The 19,582-nt window shown below is 42.4% G+C and overlaps 7 protein-coding genes across 7 annotated transcripts; 5 read left to right on the plus strand and 2 right to left on the minus strand.

Annotated features, from left to right (window-relative positions):
* The first annotated feature begins 1,401 nt into the window (after positions 1 to 1,401).
* Positions 1,402 to 3,764, plus strand: EAE97_003065 (uncharacterized protein). The gene is made up of 5 exons (XM_038873577.1): positions 1,402 to 1,462; positions 1,546 to 1,573; positions 1,655 to 1,781; positions 1,883 to 3,365; positions 3,419 to 3,764. The coding sequence occupies exons 2-5, from the start codon at positions 1,555 to 1,557 to the stop codon at positions 3,572 to 3,574; spliced, it is 1,785 nt and encodes a 594-aa protein (XP_038735440.1). The 5' UTR covers positions 1,402 to 1,462; positions 1,546 to 1,554; the 3' UTR covers positions 3,575 to 3,764.
* A 1,629-nt stretch (positions 3,765 to 5,393) lies between these two features.
* On the plus strand, positions 5,394 to 8,589 carry EAE97_003066 (uncharacterized protein). The gene is made up of 4 exons (XM_038873578.1): positions 5,394 to 6,182; positions 6,242 to 6,690; positions 6,742 to 7,209; positions 7,269 to 8,589. Exons 1-4 carry the CDS (start codon positions 6,176 to 6,178, stop codon positions 7,818 to 7,820), a joined length of 1,476 nt encoding a protein of 491 aa, XP_038735441.1. The 5' UTR covers positions 5,394 to 6,175; the 3' UTR covers positions 7,821 to 8,589.
* Positions 8,590 to 10,100: 1,511 nt separating this feature from the next.
* On the minus strand, positions 10,101 to 10,915 carry EAE97_003067 (uncharacterized protein; the record flags this gene model as incomplete). Its single annotated transcript, XM_038873579.1, has 3 exons — positions 10,101 to 10,383; positions 10,465 to 10,537; positions 10,843 to 10,915. 3 exons carry the CDS (start codon positions 10,913 to 10,915, stop codon positions 10,101 to 10,103), a joined length of 429 nt encoding a protein of 142 aa, XP_038735442.1.
* A 591-nt stretch (positions 10,916 to 11,506) lies between these two features.
* Positions 11,507 to 12,279, minus strand: EAE97_003068 (uncharacterized protein; the record flags this gene model as incomplete). Its single annotated transcript, XM_038873580.1, has 4 exons — positions 11,507 to 11,968; positions 12,019 to 12,090; positions 12,170 to 12,178; positions 12,256 to 12,279. The coding sequence occupies 4 exons, from the start codon at positions 12,277 to 12,279 to the stop codon at positions 11,507 to 11,509; spliced, it is 567 nt and encodes a 188-aa protein (XP_038735443.1).
* A 351-nt stretch (positions 12,280 to 12,630) lies between these two features.
* Positions 12,631 to 13,273, plus strand: EAE97_003069 (uncharacterized protein; the record flags this gene model as incomplete). Its single annotated transcript, XM_038873581.1, has 3 exons — positions 12,631 to 12,781; positions 12,842 to 13,181; positions 13,237 to 13,273. 3 exons carry the CDS (start codon positions 12,631 to 12,633, stop codon positions 13,271 to 13,273), a joined length of 528 nt encoding a protein of 175 aa, XP_038735444.1.
* A 2,051-nt stretch (positions 13,274 to 15,324) lies between these two features.
* Positions 15,325 to 15,834, plus strand: EAE97_003070 (uncharacterized protein; the record flags this gene model as incomplete). The annotated part of the gene is made up of 3 exons (XM_038873582.1): positions 15,325 to 15,405; positions 15,560 to 15,696; positions 15,816 to 15,834. The coding sequence occupies 3 exons, from the start codon at positions 15,325 to 15,327 to the stop codon at positions 15,832 to 15,834; spliced, it is 237 nt and encodes a 78-aa protein (XP_038735445.1).
* Positions 15,835 to 17,345: 1,511 nt separating this feature from the next.
* EAE97_003071 (uncharacterized protein) lies at positions 17,346 to 18,022 on the plus strand (the record flags this gene model as incomplete). Its single annotated transcript, XM_038873583.1, has 3 exons — positions 17,346 to 17,433; positions 17,538 to 17,701; positions 17,963 to 18,022. 3 exons carry the CDS (start codon positions 17,346 to 17,348, stop codon positions 18,020 to 18,022), a joined length of 312 nt encoding a protein of 103 aa, XP_038735446.1.
* Between the last annotated feature and the right edge of the window lie 1,560 nt (positions 18,023 to 19,582).

Consider the following 19,582-nt stretch of genomic DNA (forward strand, 5'->3'; position numbering starts at 1 on the left):
CAATAAAGATTATCACCGGAGTAAAGAATCAAGATGCGATTTTGACACTTGCCAGTACAGATGCATGTAGGATCGTAGCAGCACTTGTGGATTTGTGAGTCTGAACGGTTTTCAGTCATATGACAATATAATGCGCAACTCCATTGCAGAGACTCTACGATAGCATATGTTCAGTTGAGCAGTGCTAGACTGCTAGTAGATTATTCGGAAGATCAATGCCTTCTGGCAGTGTCTATTAAGATTTTTCCCGAATCTGTAATTTCTTTAGGATCGAAGTGGTAATCAATAAGCTTGTCCGGTATATTACTATATACACACCTGGCACGCGAAACAAAAGGGCTGATCGGGCTCTAAATTCACACCCTGTAGAATGATAATTATCATCATTTAACTTTAAAGATTGATATGGAAGTGAATACAAGAACATCTTAAAAGACTGCAAAGTTAGGGATTTCTCAACAAGACATAACACACGTAGGTAAATACTTCTTGAACAAGTCATGAATAAGTTCGTACACCTGAGATAGTGGCGTGCAACATCACCCCTTCCATACCTACCTACTTACCAAGCATGTATTGTACATGTTGTACGATCGTTCTTGCTTTTTCTAATCCTGATATCTACGACTGTAACCACACCACAACAAGCTTGAACTGCAAAAACGATCAAGATGAGTGATATTCGCAATCTGAGTTTTACACAGTTTCATGAGTCATGACAAGTCAGACTTGAGAGAATAAATATACACTCGGATGAGTTTGCTTGACACATTCGTCGAACGTGAAAAAGACTCAAGCCATGTAGCTCGCGTCCCTTTGCGCTTCATGGGCTTGTATGGACAATCTGTGATCATCACTCTTTCGATATTGATAAGATAGAAACCGCTTGCATGGCGCATCATATCATAGCAACTATGCGGTGTCACGGCATCGTGTGTGTCGACAGTTCATCACTTATTATATTCATCATGACAAGGCGATGCATCAAATCAAAAAATACAAATTTACAAAGATTGGAATGTATGGCCAATCATTGCGACCCTTCCTATAGTGAAAAAGGAAGCGCCGCACCCAAGATCGATCAATTTCTCTCCATTTCGACTGACGATTCTCAAGGTCGTGGAAACCTCACATCATCACGAATGACGACGGGTTTCTCACCGAAAATGCTTTATAGCGAATGTGATGTATGCGTTGTACTTCCGAAGAAGTTTGTGAAGAAGAAAAAAGAGAAACTTTGGGAAGTTTCTGAAGCTTTTTATGTTCAATTTTTTTCATTCGCTTAATCATCCATGATCGAGACCATCTTAGGATTAGTGTCAATCACCCCACCACTCAACCCGCGAAATGGGACAAGCCTGACAAAAAAACTTATTGACTGACCTATTGCCCCGCGTTGAATTATAATTTGTAACAAACTTCATCGTTTGATTCAAAATCTCCAGATTTCTATTCATTTAAAGTACGTGATAAATTGATCAATTCCCATCTCTTTTTCCTTCAATTCGAATCAATTACTTTTTTCACTCACACAGATTCTTGCAGTACAACACAATGTCTGCCCAAAAGACTGGTCAGTTAGTCTTATGCCATTCAAATATAGAACGGGAAGATCGTAATTAATAGAACCTCTTCGACTGACATGATTCAATAGCTATCATTTCTGTCTATGACAAGAAGGGGCTTCTTGATTTGGCCAAGGGATTGATCAAGCAGAATGTTCGTCTTCTTGCCTCAGGTGGGACCTCTAAAATGATTAGAGAGTCCGGTTTCCCAGTTGAGTAAGACACTCCTTACCTTTCACCGTTTGAGCTTGTCAACCTTGAAACCCTCATCACCAATGCGATAATATATCATTTACATCTCTAACGTGTAAAATTAGAGATGTTTCTGCAATCACTCATGCCCCAGAGATGTTGGGTGGTAGAGTCAAGACGCTCCATCCATCAGTTCACGCCGGTATCCTTGCTCGCGACCTTGCATCTGACGAAAAAGATCTCGCAGAGCAGAACATCGACAAAGTAGACTACGTCATCTGCAATCTTTACCCTTTCAAGGAGACAATCAACAAGATTAATGTTACCATCCCTGAAGCTGTCGAGGATATTGATATCGGAGGAGTTACTTTGATCAGAGCTGCTGCCAAAAACCACACACGAGTCACAATCTTGACCGACCCAGGAGATTATCCAGAATTCTTGGAAGAACTTGAGAAGGGCGATGTCACAGAGCGTAGCAGAAAGTTGTATGCATTGAAGGCATTTGAACATACTGCGGATTATGACGCTTCCATCTCGGATTATTTCCGTAAGCAATATGCTGGAGAGGGCGTACAACAACTTGCTTTGAGATATGGTGCCAACCCACACCAGAAGCCTGCTCAAGCCTACGTCAGTGAGGGACCTATGCCATTCAAGGTTCTTTGTGGCTCCCCAGGATATGTCAATCTTTTAGACGCTCTCAATGCATGGCCTTTAGTTAAGGAGCTCAAGGCCGCCCTTGGTCACCCAGCAGCGGCCAGTTTCAAGCACGTCTCACCTGCAGGTGCTGCCATTGGTGTCCCCCTCACAGCTGATGAGCGCAAAGTCTACATGGTCGATGACATTGCTGGTTTGGAGAATTCTCCTTTGGCTCAGGCATACGCACGTGCCAGAGGTGCAGACCGAATGAGCAGTTTCGGAGATATGATTGCGTTGAGCGATATTGTTGATGTTCCAACCGCCAAGATTATTTCCAGAGAAGTTTCAGATGGTGTTATTGCTCCAGGCTACGAGGATGCTGCCCTTGAGATCTTGAGAAAAAAGAAGGGTGGTAAATACCTTGTCCTTCAAATGGACCCTGACTTCACACCACCTACACAAGAGACAAGAACCGTTTACGGTATTAATTTGAGCCAACGCCGCAACGATATTGTCATTTCCCCCAAGTCATTCTCTTCCATCATCACACCAAAAGAGTCCGCCCCTCTTTCCGACTCAGCTGTCCGAGACTTGACAGTGGCTACTATCGCCTTGAAATACACACAAAGTAACTCTGTTTGCTACGCTCTAAACGGTCAAGTTATTGGCTTAGGAGCTGGTCAACAATCTCGCATCCATTGCACCAGACTTGCCGGAGATAAGGCCGATAACTGGTGGCTGAGGTTTCATCCACGTGTTCTGGGTATCAAGTTCAAGACTGGTACCAAGCGCCCTGACAAGAGCAATGCAATTGATCTCCTCGTCAGTGGCGAATTGCCAAAATCTGGTCCAGAGCGTGAAGGATACGAAGGGTTCTTTGAAGAGGTTCCTGCTGAGTTCACCGATAAGGAGAGAGAAGAATGGATGTCGAAACTCACTCAAGTTGCAGTTTCCAGTGATGCATTTGTAAGTTTATGTTATTTATATTCTCTCATTTTGTAAACTACTAACATTACTAGTTCCCATTCATCGACAATGTCTACCGTGCTGCAAGATCAGGTGTCAAGTACATTGCTGCACCAAGTGGCAGTCAAAATGATTCATATGTCTTTGAAACTGCTGAAAAGCTTGACATCACATTTGTCGAGCAAAGCATTCGTTTGTTCCACCACTAAATTGTCTATTCCGTAAAGTTCGGGATAGCGAGCGGATATTGCAAGGTTGGAAATCTTGCTTCAACCCATTTGAGGGAAAAATTCTAGAGATACCCTACCATAGAAACGACCCACAGGGCGTAACGTGATATGAAAATTCAACATTTGTGACTATTTTTTAATTGAGCTTTCAGGCACATTTTTTCTTTGCTATCATGCATGCTCATGAAGTACCTATATGTAATATAATCCACGTGCATAATCAGAGTAAGACAAAAATCATCGAATTCTTGCGACTTCCTGAAACGTAGGATTGGGCAGGAAATGATAAGACCGTTCTTGTCGACCCATCGGCCCAGACATGCAGCCATGACTTTCAACTGAAAACACGAATCTGCAACATGCAAAGGACTTTTTTTTAGAACATTATTATACCATCCGGGGTTTAATAATGTTGAAAAGGCGTTTGTAAATTGTAGGTGTCGGTTTTCACTGGTGCGTTCAACACCTGAGAGGATAGATGATGGGTGAATGGAGTCAGCACTAGAACCACGGTTTGTCTTGTGCAGCAGGGTGTTCGTACGGGTAACTGCTTGCATTAGTATTCAGTTCAGATAGCCTATTCGTGCTTATGATCTATTATATTATTATCGTTACTGTTCTTGTTATCGTTACATCTAGATTTCTAATGGAACGGATGAGCGGGAATTCGCGAAAGGCGTCTGGATTGTGTTTGTCTTTGATCTGTTCAAAATAGAAACAGACCTATGGGAAATATCTTGGAATGGATTGCATGGGTTCAATAAAAGATATCTCTGGAAAAATGATTTGAATTTATAGTTTGATCTAATCAATTTTTTAATACTCTACAGCCAGTAATACTGATACGGATGAATGTGTATGCGGGTACTATCACATCTTTTAAATATAGAATCTTTTATCTGGATGTACAATGTGTGTGTATGTACCTATGTATGGTACCTGCCTCGAGCCTGCATCGTGCAGTGCGTGGATGCTTGATAAATCTAATGGGTATTCTTTTGCATTATGATTAATTGCCTGGTAGTGTTTTCCTTCATACTCCGTAGATAAAGTTAAAATATCGCAAAAATAGTTCTTTAATATCGCAGGAAAATCTATCTATTGGATATCAATCGATATTGAAATTCTCTATCGATTGATCAAACGATAGATGTCCAAGCTTCTTTTGATAATGAAGGTTTGATTGGATTCTGAAGATCAATACGGTAGATATCGTAGAGAGACTTTGGTGATGCTGGTTAAGGGTCCATCAGAAATGGTACTTGTGGTTCTTACAGAAGTAGATGCCGCCAAGTCCGTGCTGATGAAGGGGAAGGATGGATAAATCGCGATTGGTGCTGACATACCTAGCAAGTTTTTTTTTTACCGCCCGAGCTAGTCCTCGCTAATGCGGATAGGCTGGGGGAGTAGTTGCTGTTTTAGTTGTGTAAGAATTATCTCAATCAACAAATGCAACCAAAAGTCTGGAATCAATATACGAATTGTGATTCTTGTCCCCTGTTCATTCATCGTGCACACCATGTTCAGAACTAAAAGCAGCATGTACATCACTAACAAATCATAGCCGAAAGATTCGATTTTCACTCTCACTCGCATGTGTTTCCTTCAAGCATTAATATCTGTTTCCTCCAATCATATCCTGATCTGCATCGTTCACACATCCAATATGCAGATGCAAAGTGCCAAAGAGGTCAGCCCGGGAGTATTGAAGGGAATTGAAATCCCCCGCTCTGCAAATCATCGATAAAGACCAGGTCAGAAAATGGCCCTGAGTGGTGGTGTAGTGAAGAGTGGGCGCCAAAAAAAAGATGAGAGATGGGTAGTACCACCTTACTCATTTGCTTCTACCCGTGTAATTTCTGCTTGCAATCTTCTGTCTTCTATATCGTTTTCAATTTTCTCTATCTCTTTCTGTATGTTCGAAAGTATCTTTTCTGTATTTTTGATATTCCTCTCGTGGCTGAAAAATCCAGCAAATGTCGAATCATTTATATTAAATCTCACTCAGCCTTGTGTTGAGACCGCAGTTCTTGCCCCCATCAATCTAGACAATATATCCACGGGAAGAACCACACACTTTCTACTTTTGTTTAGTTCGCGCGAATAAAAAAACGCATCTTTGATGCACACTACCAGCGGGCGTCTATTTTGGTCCCAATATCTGTAAGGTTAGACCCCACCATTCATCCAGTTATATTCTTTTCCTTCAGTGCGAGGCCAATATTTGGCCACTAGGTGTCCGATATCCTGGTCTTGCATCTGATCTACAAGTCATATCATTGCTCTCCATCTCCCGCTTTCTTCAAACAGTCGTGCGAAGCTTGGAATTTTATTCCAATTTCTTGCTTTTGTCATTGTTGCGCGCGCTACACAAAACCCTACGGCATCCCCTCATCTTCAAGAACTGTTTTGTCTTTTTTCTCCCTTGGTAGCTGGTCTCTAATTGTACAACCTTTTCTTCCTTTAACCGATTTACTTGCTTGCACTTCCATTGATAGTGCTTTTGGTCAAGTCTCTTTTGGCCTCACGATATACTCGAGTAACTTGCGTCAATTTGTTCTTCCTTTTCAATTCATCACAATGTCATGTTAGTAGTCTGACTATCATTTATCGTTGATGTATCCGTATGCTCATTGATTTGTTTAGCACCACCAACAAACAAGAGGCGTCCACCTCCCCTCACACAGTCACGATCCTCTAGCGATTCATCTACAGCTTCATCAGCTTCATCACTCAAAGTTCCTCGGACACCCAGATTCGCCGAAGCGACGGCTGTATACTCTCCTATAGATGATAAGAGATCACCATTTGCAGACCCTCCAAGCACATCAGATTCCCACGCCCCGAAATCACAAGCATACATGGCTCAACCCCAACCCTCCGATATTGGCTTCGGCTACATATCGGAAAATCAAAGACAATCTCAAGGTGTTCCGGTCGAGATGCCACTTACACCATCATCACCATTGAAAAGCGCATTAAGAGTACCCGGTACGCCGGGAAGAATGATGAACCCACTAAGTCCGACATTCCGAGAAGAACAGGTTCTAGAAAAGCATGAGGAAATGACTGAGAAGGAACAAGTCAAGGACTTGGTATGAGAATCTTCAAGACAATGATCTTGATTCATACTAACAACTGAGCAGAAAGTCAAGACCAGAGTCAGAATAGCAAAGCTACTACTAAGATTTGTAAATTTCAGCTGTAGTCTAATCGTTCTCGCCATGATCTCAACTTCCGTCACCATCTTCAACGCAACCAAAACATTACCAGCCCGAAGCAATCTTCCGCCCTGGGCAGAGGGCACAAAGACTTGGCCTCAGATAGTCGTTCTTTCAGTATCCTGTGTATCACTTGCACTTTGTCTCGTCGTCTTTTACAATTATTGGAGAGGAGGTCACAAGCGAGCAGAGAAGGTTGCGGTTTATTATACGCTCTTTGCAGTCGCCTACTTCATCTTCAGTACAGTTATGTGGGCAGTAGCAGCTGGTATCTTGCAAGGTGCAAGAAACTCCGGAAATAATAAAGATATCTGGGGCTGGTCATGTGTCGACAATAAAAGACGAGAAATCTTTCAAGAAGAAGTGGACTATGCCTTAGTCTGCCGATTGCAAGTGAGTTTCTCCCCTCGTTCAATTCATGCTTGTAATTCATTCTAACATCTCCACTCTAGTCCTGGGGTCTCGTATGTTGCATCATCGAAGTCGTCCTCGAATCCATCACCATCGCCATCTACGGCGTCGTCTTCTACCGCTACTATTCCAAACAGCGACTTCGCAAGTCCATGGCCGTTCGCGATCGCGCTCGTTCAGATCTGTACCTCGCTCAACTCCGTTCCCAATCTGCACCCAACACGCCTGGTTTTGGCCCCTTGAGCCCCTCCTACTCTCAATATGCCAAATCGCCGAAATTCCCACCGAGCGCGTACCAGAATGGTCCAGATGCCGAGGAGGGTAATGGAACGAGATTTGTAGAGGCAAAAACGTATGGTGGAATGAGTGCAGCGAAGCCATTTACCCTACAAGCACCTCCGATTAAAGTACAAAGCGCCACGCCGAAGATGGATCAGGGCGGATTCGAAGCTCAGACTCCGCCGCCACCACCTCAGCAGCAACGACAACAGAGAGTTGTGGAACATGTGGATGCAGCGCCTGGCGAACAAACTTACGCTAGTGTACCGATACCCGGTGCATATGCTAGTCCGCTTCCAGGTTCGGGGAGATAGAATTGTTGGGGAATAAGAAGGTGTGAATGTAGATAATTTACTTGGTTCTGTGGTGTGAGGGGGTGGGTGGATAGTTTTTGGAATTCTTGGGCTGGGACTTGGATTTGATTTTGAGTTCTCGTGTGTGATTGGTGTCTAGGACATACTCACCACACACCCATACTTTATATTGTCATTTATTTTCTTTTTCTCTATTTCTTTTTGGACTACCTTTTTGATGGTCGGAGTTTGGTCGGTTGGTTGGAAGATACTCCCTATAACGCTGCAGTCGTTTACAATTTTCTTTTTTATTTACTTCAATAGTTAAAGTGTATGGATGGATGGACGGATGGATGAAAGGGTGTGGATGAAGGGGCTAGGGGTAGCATTACACTACCACAGTATATTAGCGGATGAAACAACCGAACGAACAACCCAGGGGAGAGAGATGAGAGGAAGGACAGGATAAACACATCCACCCCAACGAAACCTGGACTCCGCAAGAAACCAGAGAAAGCAAAAAGAAACCCCCACTCGTTGAAAAGAAAGAAGCTGGACTTGAAATCTACATTAATATTGCTGGATGCAATTTTGGAAATACCATACGCATAGGAATCTGGAGGTGGAAAGATTCGCTAGCTAGATTGATTGCGCAATGAAAATGAAAGAATACCTACTATTTATCTATCATACCTTTAGAATTTTCTTGTTGCTTGTCTCTCGATGCGCGATTTTCGTTGATTTGATCCTCGTTTCATCAAATCCCATTCCATTCCATTTCATACCCACAAACTCACATCACAGCATCACATCACATTACATTAACGAGAAATCCACATCTCGAATCTTCTCTTTTCTTTCCCCACAAACCAATTTCCCTCTTTCCACACTCATCTCTCAATTTCTCTTCCTATTGCAATGCAATAGAAGCTATCCATCCCTAGTCTAGTCCACCACACACACATATGTAATCTTATATACAACTTGCAAGCCACCCGCTCTCCAAAACCCCAAGATTCCACAATCTGAAAAGTCTCTCTTAACAGCATCCCAGCGTCACATTGATGAAACCCCATCACACCACTTTGTCCTTCTCCCTAGCTTCTAACATGTATGATAATGTTGGAATCGACGTCTCATTTCCTTTTCTCTCCCTTGTATATAATCCATCTTTTATTTTATTTTATTTTCTTATACTCGTACATAATGTCTAATACCCACTCGTAAACAACATTTCCTTTTATGAATCATAGCATTTTACATTTTTCTGGTAAATTGGTATGATACGATGATACGATATGATGCTAATGAGCTAGGCAGTCATCAATCAAGACGCGCACCATCTTCAACTACATGCGACCAACATAGTAGAACATATTGTTCCCCTACTCCCACTCCTACTCTTTCTTCTCACTTGTCGTTATAATCTGCCTCTCCTCCTCTCCACTCCTGCCCCGTTCATAATCACCTTAAGAATCCCATCATTTCACATGCTCAACACCCACAACTCTCCTCTCAATCAACCTATTGACTTTCTCACCTCTCACCTCTCACCTTACCCCTCCCTCCCCCCTTCTCATATCTCGTTTCCCCTTTCTCATTTCCAAATATATCTCCTCACCTAACCACCACCTAGCACCCACGCATCCCCAGAAATGAAATCCGTGCCACAATCCGTGCCGCAGACCAACATGTTAACCAACGAATGTTTTGATTCTCGCCCCTTGGAAGATTTGATTGTTAGCCCTTTTGCATCCGTATCCGGATGGAACCGGGCTGGGTTGTTGTATAGCTTGTGTTAGATACTTGTATAGTATGCAATGTATATATATATACCGTCTTAACTCGACAAACTTGGAACCTACCTAACCGTATATTCTAGACCATCCAAAAGTTTAGTCTCTTGTAGTATTTGTGAGGAGTGATTGAACAGTTCTTAAGAACAAAAAGTGTCTTAAAGCTCGATTAGACATCAATGCAACGAACATGTATAGACTTCTTTGGCCAAATTCAAAAATGCAAAAATCGTGATCTTTTTATTGAATAGGTATCAGCTCGTAATTGCATTAAGAATTCCACCCATCATTCGTCTGTCTTCATCTTTTGCATTACTTTACCCCTCTAGATAAAATGCACAAACGTACGCACGCACGCAATCTCTGATATCTTTTTGATACTCCAGCATCCGCATCTCCCATAGCCCATAACCCATTGTACGAGTACAGTGTAGCAAAGCGCCCCCCCATCTCACAAATCTCCTCATTTCCCTCATCTCTCTCACTCAAGTGCCACGCCGCAAATTTATTTTCCAACGGCCTTCTCAACCTTTGCCTCAGCCTTCTTCACAACCTCCACGACACTCTCCTTAACACCCTCTACTCCAGTTCCAATCTTTGCCTTGGCTTCGGCCTCTTTACCTCCCCATCGATGGTATTGCATCCATCTGTATCCCTGTGTGAGTTGTGCGCCTTCATTTACGAAGTGGCAGAGAAAGAGAAGAGGATTAAGTGGTGTGACAGCGAGGGAGTAGCGCATGAAGGTTGCTGAGTAAATGCAAAGTGCCAAAGTCATTTTGCCCGAAATCCTATTTGCAAAGAGATTGTTAGCCACTTGGTTTTAAAAATATGAATTTGAAGTAGGAAGAGGGAAGAAGTCAGAGACATACAAATCAGGACTCTTTTGCGTGTCCATTACTGCGGCGATGGGAATACCGAAGTTGGAGACTGGACCCCAGAAATCTGATCGTAGTGTTAGTAGATAATCTCATGTATATATTCCATACGCTCTATGAGATTCCAGAGTTGCGAATGCGAAATCTGGATTTTGGAATCCGAGTTTCTCGAACCCGTCAATTCCCCACCCATTTCCCTCATTCTCACTCTCAATCTTTCCCAATACTGGAATCAACTTTCACCTCCTCAGATCACTTCAAGTTCTCCACGCAGCTCTCAATTTGATCCTGCCAATGCCCACCCATCCCGGAATCCCAGCTCTCTCTCTCTCCTCCCCTCTTTCCCAGTTTAAAAAGAATAAATGAACTTACGAGTAGAACAAACATAGCTAACCGCAGGGTTACTACGAATCTTCGCATTAATAGCTTTGACCAACGCAGCCATCTTGAATATTTTTCGAGGTATTCTGGATGGTGATGTGATTGTTGTTGTTTGATACCCAGCTGCCAAAAGAGGTTTTGATGGGACGGACGGAACTACGTGCTGGGATCGGATTTACCCTGAATTTGTCCGAGATTATATTTTGAGGTTGTGTCACGTGGTGACGGAACTGGATTTTGATGGGTGAGTTTTTGGGGAAAATGAGAAGAGAGAATGCTAAGTTTAAATCAATTTAATGATATGATTGAGAACTGCAACACCTGCAATGGGAGACTGAGCAAAATTATATAGAATTCAATTAGCGTTGTCGCGTTGCTTGCTTGCTTTTATGCTACAAATTTGCGAATTTTGGTATGTGAAGTCAAAAGCTACCCCTCAACGCCTTTATTCTGATTGAATTTAACCTTCTCTGCAATGCTCCCATCATGCATGTCCATGAGCTTCCTTTGGATCTCTCTTCTCTTATTTCTTCACCGATCATCATGTTCAATTTACCTTGACCCTTCATCAGATTATATGCAGCATGATCCTCTGAGAACATTCTTTTTAAGATTCAATTTGACATGATCGTGTAACCCATTATTCTCCAGACATCTATCTGCGAGGTGGAGCGAAACCTCCTGGTGGACCAGGTGGACCAGGGAATCCTGGAGGAGGGAATCCACCACCAAATCCTGGAGGTGGTGCACCTCTTCCAAATGGCGGAGGAGCTGGCATACCCGGGAAACCACCAATTCCAACAGCAGGACCAGCCAAGCCCCCTCTTCCAGCAGCTGGTCGCGCGATTCCAGTTCCAGCAGCCATAGCAGCTGATGGTACAGCACCACCTGGGACGCTGGCACCTAAACGAGAACTTGGATCTGCTGGTGGGGGTGATTCGACAGAAAGAGATATAACGTGTGTCCCCCGAATAATAGTAAGACCCAATGTACGCTTTTCTTCGGTTTCAACAAGAGGTGGTGCAGTGGAACTAGCTCCAGGTGCAGCTGTAGTTTTTGGTGCCTTGCGCTTGACGCGTCTGAATTCTTCGGTATCGGCGAGAACGAGGTTCATGTGCTATTGAATAGTTAGCATGACCCATTGGGATTGATGCATGGGAATTCGACCTTATCAAATGCTAACATCTGTCCGACCATTTGACGACCATCATTCATAGTCACTCTCATCCGGTAGTTGATCTATAACTCAATCAGTCCACATCTCAGGTCGAAAGGATCGCGCAAAGCTGCAATAGCTGCATTGAAGGATATCACATACGAGACCGGCCTGTAGAAAGAGTAAATGTCAGCCTATAATGTCAACACAAGCTTGTAATGGTTTCAAGAAGGGGGTATTAAACTCACCATCTTTCCCTGCTTGTTCGCCATGATGATGACTTTTGAGTGCGCGTTATTACGGCTCTCTGGTTTTCAAAGAATGTGTATAGAAGCTCGATGACTTCTTTTGATTTCACAGCTCTATTATGAGTATATGAGTTCTTGATATGAGGTTCTTCAAGATTGTACAAGGCTGGCTCGAGCTTCAAATGAAAAAGTATTGAAGCCTCAAACACGAGGCTACAAGAAATGCTTACCTAAACATCGTCGCCCACCTTTTAGGGTTTGTGCACTTATTAGCGAATATAACTTTTTGGTCCTTTTCGAATTTGTTTTTGAATTTGACGACCCACGACGAAAAACGACAATTCCTCACGACTAATCGTAACAGCATCATTCAAAATGGCTGCATCCGGAGAGAAGACCGCAAACCCCATGAAGGAGCTTAAAATCCAGAAGCTCGTTCTCAACATCTCCGTCGGAGAATCTGGTGACAGACTTACCCGTGCTGCCAAAGTTTTGGAACAATTGAGTGGTCAAACCCCCGTTTACAGTATGCATGCACCAATTTCAGCAATTATTCATTGGAAATTCCTTAACATTTAAACCACAGGCAAGGCCAGATACACTGTCCGTACCTTCGGTATCCGTCGTAACGAAAAGATCGCTGTTCACGTCACCGTCCGTGGCCCAAAGGCTGAGGAAATTTTGGAGCGTGGATTGAAGGTCAAGGAATATGAGCTCCGCAAGCGCAACTTCTCCGAGACCGGTAACTTCGGTTTCGGTATCTCCGAACACATCGATCTCGGTATCAAGTACGACCCTGCGATCGGTATTTACGGAATGGATTTCTACGCCTGCATGACCCGCCCAGGTGAGCGTGTTGCCAAGCGTCGTCGCTGCAAGACCTCCATTGGTGCCAACCACAAGATCAAGCGTGATGAGACTGTCAAGTATGTGTTTACTGAAAAAATTAATGTCGATTATTATGCTAACATTCTAACCTAGATGGTTCAAGAACCGTTTCGAGGGTATCGTCAGATAAGCGTTTCGATCAAAAAATATGGCATGGGCTTCGAGTATATCGATTCGGCGAGTTCTTTAGGATTTTGTCGTAACGTGGGCTTATGGAGTTATTGACAGGAAAACAAGGGGCATCATTGGTTGTACTTTACTGCATCTACGGATCAGATTACAATGAAGCAGTTCATCCAACTGTTCAGCTTGCTTCCTATTCGGATCAAGACTGCGGCCTTAGAGACCGACCGGCTTGCCGGCTTTTCTTGCAAGTGCTGATTGCATATTTGTGATATGAAATAAAACAAAATTCACACCAACCTCACATCTTAACTTGCTTGTTATTGGTGATATTATGAACAGATAGGTGTAATATCGCAGGTACTGGAGCAAAGCGATGGAATATATATGAGCCAAGTATAGTATTTCTTTACTGCAGCGCATTGAAAATGAAGAGTCCGAGATTCCAGATTGCTCTAGATTCATTGATGGGTGTGCAATAGAATAGATTTATAGCAAAATTAAAATCAATCTTCAACACTCTCAATCTAAACCAGTTCTTGTGAATGTCGAAAGTATTCAACCATACCTTCGAACAAACAAAGATCTGTGAGCAATAAAAGATGTCTTGCCATATATTTGAGATTGCACAAGTGTGTAGAGATTTCATGGAGTATACTAGTTATTTACTAGCTTTACTCAACACTCTTCGGGACTTCTTGATGTTCGAGAGATGGAATTTAGAAGTGAAGTCAACTTGGCCAGAATACTACAAAGTATCTGTACTTCAATGATTTTCGGAGCAATGTTTGAAGTCTATGGACTATTGTTTCTTCTTTTCATCTTCCTTTCTTTTCCACGAGAATATTATATACTACAATTTGGAACAGGAATGAAGATAATATGAAAAGAGACTCGAGTGCAATGAGCAAAAGAGGGTTTGAGGGCTTGTCTCTATATTGTCTTACAAGCTGTCAATTAAATTTCTATTAATGGATTGGAGAATGATAAATGGAGAATGACGCTCCGCTGGCTCTCCGAGGGCCACTGCCGTGGAGGCAGACTACTTCGAAAAAAGAAAATCAAATCATTCATTCATCGATTTCTACTCATGCCTCCAGGATACTTTGAATCTTTCGATATCAGAAACCGCAGACGGGAGTGAAAATCCAAGTCGGCCATCGGAAGTTTAAAACGCCGATGATCAAGGGTTAACCTTATCGCAAAGTTTATCTCTCTGATTCCCCAAATAAATGCATGGTGCGGTATGGTAGTCAATTCGTCATTGGTTTCTATGGATCCCCCCACATTCCAAGTTCACCACCACATCATTGGAATCAATGCTCGTGCTCGATCGATGGACCTCAATAGACTTCGATTTCTATCTCCAACTGAATTGTTCTTTGATATGATGATGCCTTGTGGATGGTTTAGTATGAGAAGTGGGAAAGCATAAATTGATACTCCCCTGCTTAGATAATAGTACGAATACGACAATGCTTTGGTTTGATGAAGTGTTCAAGATGAGACCCTTGATTTTCAACATGGTATACGATATGCCTGTCTAGTAAGTACATAGTAGAGAATCACGCCAGGTTTGCGGGGTAAAGTGATACTTTGACGTGAGATGTGTATTCGAAGATTTGGCTCTGATTTGGTGTACAGGATCGAAGATCGAAAAACATGTCATGAATCATAATTGTGAGTCGATTGATTGGATCAAAATGAATTCCTTTTCCAAGATCTCCTTTGTTTGATAGGTGAAGATAGAGTTTGATTGGCAAGGGGGTTGCGGATCGTATGCTATTGGATCTATCTGCACATGAAGCTTGAGGGGTTTGGAGGCTCGGACTAGCTGGCTGGGAATTGGTGGAGGGGAGGGGGGAGGTGGGGGATAGGAGAGATGTATAGAAGTATATTAGGAGAGCTTTTCTCGTGTTGGTTTTAATTTCCTATCTACATCTCATCAACAATCTCAATACAAATACCAATTGTCTTTACTACGTGTCAATCACAGAGTATCAATATAACACATTACAATACATTTCAATCAATCAGTCAACCAACCAACCAGCAACAATGAATTCCCAACAAACATCCGCAGTCAAGGGAGGAACTGGCAGCATTGCTACTCCAGCCAACAACGTCAATTACAGACGTGTATGTCTCCCTCACTTCTTTCCTTCCCTTCCAATACTCTCCTCACCAAGATGAACACACTTCATGCACACACCACACCAATTCACTCATACATTCATACTCCACACACTTCTTCCACTCAGAACCCCTCACTAATCATCAACATACAACATAGGGCTCTCAAGAAGGAACTCTCTTCTCCGGACTCCAGGCACAGAAGCGCTCGAATAGTGATGCGGCTACAAAAGCCAGACGAGAGAGTTTTGCAGAGCAAGCTCCTAAGGCGGGTTTCGTGGGACAGATGTGGAATTCGTAAGTGTTTTGTAATCCTTCTTTCGCTGTGTTGTTTGAAGAGGAGGGGAGAGATAAGTGGGCAGGGAATGTAGGGGCTTAGGATTGAATGGAACTTGGGCTAATGTTTGTGAATGTAGAATTGTCAAGGGGCAGTGATTCAAAATGGTATTTGGGGATATGAGGGGGAGAGATAGAGTGTGCGGATATGGATATGCTTAGAGCTATGGGTGTGAATGTGGGTGATTTGAGAAATCTAGCACAGGCGTCAGGAGAACGAATGTACAACGGGTGGAAGAGGGGATACAAGGTCGATTTACAACGATAGCGGGCATTTGTTATTGCTAGCGACGCAGTATGAACGGTGTTCGGATTTGGCGACTGGAAGATAGGGATGAAGATGGCTGACGTCTATTATTCATTATGATAACCCTTTAAATTATATCAAAAACAATTTCAAAACTTATCTATCTATCTGTTTATTCACATTATCACCTTGTATCGCATCACATTGTCCTGTGATATCATTCCCCATAATTTGAAATAACCAAATTCCTAATCCACTCCACACACATACACATACGAGTACACAAATTTACAATCCCTAAATCCACAAATCCCATCAAACAACATTTCCACTCCCCATCCAAACCACCCACCACCACCCACCACCCCCGATCCCAACTCCCAATCTTCACATCTGACAAGGAACAATCAACACCAGATCGAGGGGTGAAGTAAGAAGTGGATTCTTCAGATCTTCGGGGACCACACTAGTGATGTTCCGGTATCGAGTAAGTACCGGGATACATCCAGGATCCGGAGGGGCCCTGACCCGTTGTGGGAATCTTGGTTGTGGGTGGGGAAGGAAGGGATGGGATGGGATGAAATGAAATGTATGACGAGTTGATTTTGGGTATCTGATGTATCGCAACGCAACGCAACTTTTGCGTTTCGATACTACTGTACTGGTAAGTTGTAACTTGTAACTTGTCACTAGGCAGATATACTTGAGAAAGCGTGCGAGTTTGAGAGGAGGAGGTAGATAGGGTAGGTAGATAGGGTGGGTATTCGTACTCGTAACATGATCTGATTGATTTGATATACAAATACTGTGCGATGCCATGTTATGTTATGTTATGTTATGCTATGCTATGCTATGACATAATGAGCAAAAGAAGGATCTCCTACCGAGATCCAAAATTCTGCGTGTATGTATGCACTAGTATGTAAGTGAGTAATTCCAATCGAATTGCCATATTTGGGGTAAAAGCTACTACTAGGTCGTTAGTAGAAAACCTTGTCTACGATACCTAGGTAGGTATCTCCATAGTATCAGGTACCGGACCGGGTTACTTTACTTTACTTTGGGTTTGGGATCGATGCGGCAGGAAGAAAAGAATTCTCGCCTCCCTTCTGCGGGTTTGTGGTATTAATAGTTTCTTGATTCATCTGGTTTTATTTTGTTGGTAACTTTATATTTACATTGATTGGTATTTTGTACAGCTGAAGACGAATTGGGACTCGAATTACTTTTTGCTCTCTTTTACACTTGTAATTATATTTATCTTCTGTCTATTTATTAAGAAGAGAACTCTCTTGTATTTGGGAATCGAATACTAGTATTTCATTCATACATATATACATATACACATACGAATCTAGACAAAATGTCCAACTCCAACGACCATTCCCACGACGACATGAAAAGCACATCTGCTCTAAGCGATTTGCTGCCTTCGTTTAAAACTCCTGGGGGTAAGATTCCTATTCCTTCTTCCCTCATTTTCCCATTTCTCTGCGCCTTTTTTCCCTTCCCTTCGCTCTTTACATGATTACCTATTACTAACGTCAAATCCCAGTACAAAACATAGAATCGGCATATTCCCGCGCCGGAGCGACGAATAATCATACGCCTGGCCACGCTTCAGCACTCGGTTCGCAGTCGCAGAAACCGGGGAGTGAAGTGGCGCAGGGGGTGGGGAGTGAGAAGTTTAGTGAGGGGTTTAGTGATCAGAGGGTTGAGGTGAGAATTTCTTTTTTCTTGTCTTTTTTTTCCTCCATAGAAGAGAGATGGGTGGGGAGGGGGATGATTGTGGGTTGTTGAACTGGAAAGGAGAGTCTGGAGAGGGACTGGTGACGGGGGGGTATATGGTGTTGGGTGTGGGTATTGGGTCAAGTACTTTTGGGCAAATTCGAGAGGATAGGGGGTGATGTGTTCTGCAAGAGGAAATGTTTAGGTGAAGATAGAACATTTGGATTCGGGCTAATACTTGTGCAATTATAGCCATCTGCTGTTGGCAAACTATTTAATAACTTAATCAATGGTACGGATAAATCGAAGTGAGGTTTCGACTTTGGCAGAGAGGAAGATTGCAAATCCTGGGGTTGATTGGTGCAGCACATAACTGAGTGTGCACTCTCATCTTGGAATGATGTGAGTTCAGGGACAGGATTCGGGGATAGATGAAAAAGTGTTATGGTATCATTAAGGAATTACAGTGTATGATATATAGGATGTACGAATAGAAGATTTTAAGCGTTATGCGTATGACACTTTGTACTTTAAGAATATAACCTTATAACTTGTCAATGGATAGATATTTGGTACATGAGCTCAATCAACTACATTGCTATTTCTAATAAATACATCCATCACAATCCACCACCATACATAACAAATCTTACGTTACAAATTTCAGCCACAAAACCTCTCTATGTATAGTATACACAGTCACCATCATACCCTCCCTCCTATAATCCACACCTCCAAAAATCAAACATCCATCCCCTTTTCACTCGCCTAACATGGTCGGGCCGACGAATTCCTCCCGTCTAAGCATAAATATACACTACCGAGCTGATCACTTCCTCGCATATCCTTGACGCAAGATATGTATGTCGTACTTCGTTTCTTTCTTTCTTTCTTTCTTTCTTTCTTTCTTTCCCTTATCCTCGTACATTGCACATTCTGAAAAATATATCTGATCTAACTTAAGTTAGATTGCCGTAATTCGGTGGTTTAGGTTGATACAAACTCAGGTTAATACGATCAACACCACGAGATCTCATGGGTTTAATGATTTAGGTACTGAGTATGTAGTATGTATATATATGTATGTATACAAAGCAAATCTCCAACGGGAAGATAAATAAACAAGTAGAAAAACAGAAGAGCGAGATGGAAATCACATACACATACACATATACCTACAACTAGATAACTACTCGAGTATATATACATACGACTACTCTCTATCTTAATAAATGTGATGGATTCCACATATCTTCCTCTGTCGGGGGGAGATACTGTACTGTGTGGATTTTCTTGCGGTGTGCGGATGGATGGATGGATGGATGGATGGATGGAGGGATGGATGAGCTGGTGTTGAGATTGAGATTGAAATTGAAATTGCTGTTGATGATGATATTGGTATCAAAAAAGCATGAAAATAAAACAAGAAGAGGAATAAAAAGAGAGATAGATAGGAAATATAGAAACTGAAAAGTGATGTAGCGATTCATGATAGGAATGAATGAGAGGAGGGGAAGGGGAAGTGTATACAAGTACTAAAACAGTAAAACATCGGGAAGATATAAAATCAGAGTGGAGCATAAGAGCATACCAGAACATACCAGACCATCCTATATATCAACAATCGATAAAAAGAAATCCGAATAACTCATACATACATACCCAACTACGTTGAACTTTTCGCGGATGAAGAAGGGGGTGGAGGGATGGGGAGCAAAAGATGGATATTCTGTTGTATTTTACCTTTATATATTCTATGCATTTTTATTGCTATATTCGTCGCCTTTCGCTTCTTCATTTCAACGTGTCTGAGTTCTGGGAACATGAAAGGGGAGAGAACCCTATTTTCTTCAAAAAAAAAAATTTACCTTC

This window comes from Botrytis byssoidea (assembly GCF_014898295.1).
Source record: "Botrytis byssoidea strain MUCL 94 chromosome Unknown BBYS_005, whole genome shotgun sequence".
Taxonomy (NCBI): Eukaryota; Fungi; Ascomycota; class Leotiomycetes; order Helotiales; family Sclerotiniaceae; genus Botrytis; species Botrytis byssoidea.